Below are 6,000 nucleotides of genomic sequence, written 5' to 3' on the forward strand. Positions count from 1 at the left end.
TGGCCTTGCATTTGGACGTAGTGTGCTTCATCTTCGTGAAGTCATACACATTTTCCGAATTTTTCTTCCTCTGAAGAGGGAATATTATGTTTTCCATGAATCAACTATTTACGTACGAATACAGCATAAGACACTATATATATTTTTTGTCGTCATCGTCTTCAGTACAAAACTGATTTGATGCAGTCTCCACACGCCTACATTCTGTGCAAGTACTTTAATCTTTGCATAACTATTGCAACCTACAGGTACATCCAATTGAACATGCTTACTGAAGTGGAGAGAGCCGGCCGGAATGGCCGAGCGGTTCTAGGCGCTACAGTCTGGAACCGCGCGACCGCTACGGTCGCAGGTTCGAATCCTGCCTCGGGCATGGATGTGTGTGATGTCCTTGGGTTAGTTAGGTTTAAGTAGTTGTAAGTTCTAGGGGACTGATGACCTCAGAAGCTAAGTCCCATAGTGCTCAGAGCCATTTGAATTTGAAGTAGAGAGAGAGAGAGAGAGAGAGAGAGAGAGAGAGAGAGAGAGAGAGAGATTTCCCTCCACCAAACTGACTATTCTATCTGTCCAACTTGTTCCTGATTTCTTGGATTTTTTGCCTTAAAAGTCTTCCAAACGTATTTTATTTTCAGAGGTTCTTTGTTACTTTCGATTCTTTGATGTTTATTTCTAGTTCTTTTCTTGTTTCTATAATACATGCTATTGTTTACTTTCTTCCTAAAATACAGGAATATTTGTTTTATTAAACTACACTCACTCATTCGACAGAGGCGTGGAAACATGATTAGCCTTCACCTTGCCGTTATTTCCGATATTTTCTGTGTATTTGGGTATATATCATTACTTTTTATTTTCCATTTCTCGTTAGTTTGTATGGCACGTATTTTTACAATAATTCATATTTCAAGTATCTGGGTTCTGCCTACCTTATAGTTTATCATTAAGCATTGACAAGCATTACTATCATTATCATCTACAACAACAACCGATACCTCTCAACAGTAACTGTTTACCAATATCGTCGCACAGTAAACAAACAAATCTCCATCTGAGCTCACAGCATTATGTAAAAGGCAAAGAAATAATGGAATAACTAAATACCAGGAAGGATATAGGTGGGAAAGAGTTTGTGCAACATCTTTAAACGCGAAAATCGGAAGAAGAACAAGCAGAATACAATATAAGTACACATAACCAGTAATACAATCAATACACAACAGGCGAAGTGTAGTATCTAAACGAAATTGTTAATTTTGCTCAGGCCAGGTACAGAATCCAAATTGCTATCCATTTTTAACGATGTACGTATGGAAGATTCAAATACATATTACAATTGAAGTTGCGTAAAAGTTTGAAACGCGCATTGGCACAAAAATACATCTGGCTAGTTGCTTAGGTCGTAGAATAATAGTATAAAATAACGGAAAAGTCTGGATATCAAAGATCTGTTTTCAGTGATGAATGTAATTGTACAGATTTGCTGTTGGTTGTGAAGGAACTGACAGCTGTTAATTTGTGTTGGCGCACGCATTACCTGGAATGTGAAGTTGCCTGGAACAATCAGCACCGACTCTCCAAACCGCTGTTCATTCTGCGGTTTGGGCCATACAGCTCCTTGTGTCGCCTTGACGGTAGGACCGGGTTCCGTAATGTATCTCGGAAGAGGCTCTGCTGCCGTTACGCTAAGCAGAAGCCCAACACAAACACACGCACAGAGAACGACTTCTACCTTCTTCCCCATGGCAGGCGGAACTGACTAGCGAGTGCACGAGCAGACGAATTTCTTCGCTACATGCCAGTGTCATTAGCTGCGTTCGCAGTGACGTCACGTGATGTGCGCGATCGCAGCGCCACTGCGGCCTGCAGAGGAACTCTGTGTTGTGGAAACGGGCGGAGTGTATTGACGCTGCTCGCTTTAAGCAATCGGTCCGCGAGGAGCAAAACAGTTCCTCCTGCAGCGCTGGAACGTGCTGGCGGGCTCTTGCTTAGTAGTCCTCACGATCAGGGAACTGCGTATTATGCTTTCACGGCTGCTTTTTCAACTTACACATTTCTTGTATGCGAGCGGCGCGAATGTGTTATTATGGGGGGGAAGTAAAAGCGCGTCACTGGTTTTTGTGGTGCATCACTGTAACATAATGTTCGTGAAGTCAGTCTCTGTGTTATTCTTAGCTGATGTTATTCCCCCTTCTCTCTTCCCTTACTCAGCTTGCTGTGGTTTGCTGATTCCCTGTTCCGTTACGAAGTGTCGGGTTTTCTGTTGATGGCAGGAACGGGCGAATTTACCATACTGGAATCTTGCGTTGCAATGTCTAAATTTGTACATAAGCGTGATATGTATGGAAATTACGCACTTGACGCTGAATTGCAGCTCCAGTTTTTCTTAGCGTTATTCCAAAACTTCGCGCGTGTATTGGTTGACGCATTTCGCCGTCTTCTCATCACATTAGAGGAGGATATTTAAAATCAGTGCACTCATTACCGTCGAGCAACATAACCTGTAGAAGGACTAGCATTTACACTCGTTCTTAGCGACTGGACACATTCACTTTTCTGATTGTTTCGCATTTCAGTTGCTGCTATATGTCAGATATTTTCTACTGTGGTGACTTTATGTGAAGCACTTCAATTATTTTATTTAAGTGCTTATGAAGAAAGTAACCAATAAAATGTTATTAATCGAAGGTGAAATATACAGAGTACATTATAATTAATGGCGTAAACGCATACAGTCCCAAGTACACGTCAATAAAATCAAAAAAGTCTCAGTAAACATAGATCCACAAACAAACAGTTGCGAGATAATTGCGACTTTGTGGTTACCAGCCACCACTGACTTGATTTTATGTAAACGTCATCGTAGTTAGGAAAAGGTAACAATAATGTACAACATTAAGAAATGTTGTTAAAGATATTTTGGTACAAGAGTAGGTGTTTTTAATGAATGCGACGACAATTACATAACTGTACTCGAAGTTAAAGATGGTGTTCAAAGTGTCGTCCTTGGATCCGGCTGTAGGCCTGTACCCGCAATGAGTTTCGAATCCTTTCAAACATGCCTCGACAATTTCGAAATTCTTGACAAACGCTAACAAGTCTCTGCTACAATTCTTCAACCGTATTAGTCGGATTGGTGTACGCTACATCTTAAACCCTTGAAGTAACAAAAGTTTTTTTCGAGAATATCAATAAAATGCATGTCAGTATTTAATCTTCGGGAATAGCAATGATTACACCTTCCCGACTAGTTATGAGTCATAGATCGGTAAATATTAAGATAAGTGAATCAGGAGTTAGAAAAATTATGTGGTAATTACAGTGGTACTTAAAAGAGTGCCCCTAAACACAGAAATCCATGGGATTCAGATCAGATCATCTTGAAGGCCTCGGTACAGGTCCTTCTCGCCCTATCAGTCTTCGGTCATATCGGCGCGTTAGACAATTCCATCCATTTTGTTTTTGTAATACGTACAGCCCAATAAAACTGTCACCTAGTACCCCTAACCACACAGTCCGTGAGAAACGTCATTGATGCGGAGACTCATGCGTGGCATGTGAATTGTGGCCTACATGATTCCAAACGTGAGAATTGTAATAATTAAAGACACAAACACGAGTGAACCCTGCTTCATGCGTAAATTAAATGTTATTGTCAAACGTAGGGTTGTTGTTGCATGCACCGACAGAACATTAGTCGAGGACCAAAGTCCTCCTTATTGGGGCACTCAACTGGTTGGGGGGAGGGGGTGGTATAGGGTACATTGCATTGCGATGCATTATTCTCCAAACACTATTGTGACACATTGTATAAATTTTTGTAACATTCCATGAATTTGTCGAGATTCCTAGAGGGTGTTCGACTGTTTCCAGCACGACATCTTCAAGCACATGCAAAGCTCCCAGATTCTCGGAGGTGTTGATGCACCCTTGTAAACGTTCGACTCTCGGGGTGCCTTCGGGCAGGGTATGCTTCCCTGCACAAGCGTCAGCCTCCCGTGCATTTTCGTTTAACGCTACCGTACATGAAATGCATATCCGCATGCACCCTGTTACTGCTGTGTCCCATGTTACCACTAACACTCGTACAACACAACAAACGCGCTGTAAACAACTGACATGAGTGGCTCTCTGACTAATATACTGTCGTATTCACTCTGTTTACAGTTTCATGTCTACAAAAGATCATATCACGGATCGACATGCGGTGTTTACTGAGAATCACGTTAGCTGTGGCTGGTAGCCACGAAATCGCAATTATCTCGCGAATGGTTCGTTTGCGGACCTATGTTTACTGAGACATTTTTGCTTCTAGTATCGTGTACTTTCAATTGTATGCTTTCACGCCATTAATTGCGGTACATCTAGTACATACAACCTGTCACGTAGGCTACTTGATAAACATCTGCTGTATACTTCGTTATATGACAGATAGCGTTATCTTGGGTAAACAGTTTTTATTTATCATCCAACATGTCTAACACAACAGTGACACATCAGCAATGTAACTACATCTAACATCAGCGTAAGCAACGAAAATGATCTTTCTTATACTTTCGATTTTGATCATCATAATAGCGCTTGTTTATTTTCAAGGAAAAGGAACTGTGCTTTTCCTTTCTACTAAAAATAAATGTAAAGCTTGTGCTTATTCACTCTGTTTCCCGCTGATGCAAGCATCTAATGAATTTATCGTCTTGCCCATGTTCCCTATTGGACATTTGAGTGCTTCGGCAGTTTTCTACCAATCGTATTTCTTTTCCTTCGGCATTCGTGCTTAGAGTTCCTGGATCCCAAAATCTCCTATAATATGCACCAACACTGACCACGCCATCACTTACGAATCTTACTCAGCAACAGAAGTAGACAAGATAGCAGACAAAAGATTTGTGTACTGCTAGAGCCGAAGACGAGTCAACTTATTCCGATGGTTCGATGAAAGACAAACAGCGTAGCACGAGTGTATTCGAACCAATCCACACCGAACAAGACCGAATGCAGTCCGCTTGCTGTCGCCTAGCGTTCACATCAGAGAGAATTTTTCGCTGATGGCCACTTGTTTGTGTTAATCCCGGTGTTCAAAATGGTTCAAATGGCTCTGAGCACTATGGGACTTAACATCTGTGGTCATCAGTCCCCTAGAACTTAGAACTACTTAAACCTAACTAACCTAAGGACATCACACACATCCATGCCCGAGGCAGGATTCTAACCTGCGGCCGTAGCAGTCGCGCAGTTCCTGACTGATAATCCCGGTGTAAAATGGGCTCAAATAGAACTGGGTCGCTTTTATTCTTGATCCTTGCTTATTCAGAAAAAATAAGGAAGGAAGCTTGGCTTTAATGTGCGGCCAACGTCGTCATGGGGGACGGAGCACAAGCTCGGATTAGGGAAAGATAGGGAAACTGTGTGACTGCTTATTTTTCAAAGGAATGATCCCAGCATTTTACTTAAGCTATTTAGACAAGCCACGGAATAGATGAACCTGGTCGGTCACAATAGCCGTCTGAACCACCGACATCCCGATAGCGTATCCAGTGTCAGTACCACAGCCCCCCCCCACCCCCCCCACCCCCCAACCAAAAACTCTTCTCGGCTTTGTACATTCCGAGGCCGTATCAAATGAGTGACGGGACACTAAACCCTAAACTAATTTTTTAACGATTTTAACTAATTTTTAAGAGTACAGAAGCGTGAAACGCACGAAATATTACACTGAAGAGCCAAAGAAACTGATACACCTGCCTAATATCGTGTAGAGCCAACGGGAGCACGCAGGAGTGCCGCAGCATGATGTGGCATGGACTCGGCTAATGTCTGAAGTAGTGCTGGAGTGAATTGACACCATGAATCCTGCAGGGCGGTCTATAAATCCATTAGAGTGCGAGGGAATGGAGATCTCTTCTGAACAGAACGTTGCAAGGCAGGTATGCTAAACTGTTCATGTCTGAGGAGTTTGGTGGCCAGCGGAAGTGTCTAAACTCAGAACAGTGTTCCTGGACT

At 42.3% G+C, this 6,000-nt stretch overlaps 1 protein-coding gene across 1 annotated transcript in view; it reads right to left on the reverse strand.

Moving 5' to 3' along the window:
* Nucleotides 1-1,817, reverse strand: part of LOC126483805 (beta-hexosaminidase subunit beta-like) — a 131,382-nt gene extending 129,565 nt beyond the window's left edge. The window contains exon 1 of the mRNA XM_050106987.1: nt 1,535-1,817. Within this exon, the coding sequence (XP_049962944.1) occupies nt 1,535-1,741 (207 nt within the window). The 5' untranslated portion in view covers nt 1,742-1,817. The remainder of the gene's footprint in view (nt 1-1,534) is intronic.
* Nucleotides 1,818-6,000: the final 4,183 nt, after the last annotated feature.

The sequence above is a fragment of the Schistocerca serialis genome, chromosome 6 (genome assembly GCF_023864345.2).
Source record: "Schistocerca serialis cubense isolate TAMUIC-IGC-003099 chromosome 6, iqSchSeri2.2, whole genome shotgun sequence".
NCBI lineage: Eukaryota > Metazoa > Arthropoda > Insecta > Orthoptera > Acrididae > Schistocerca > Schistocerca serialis.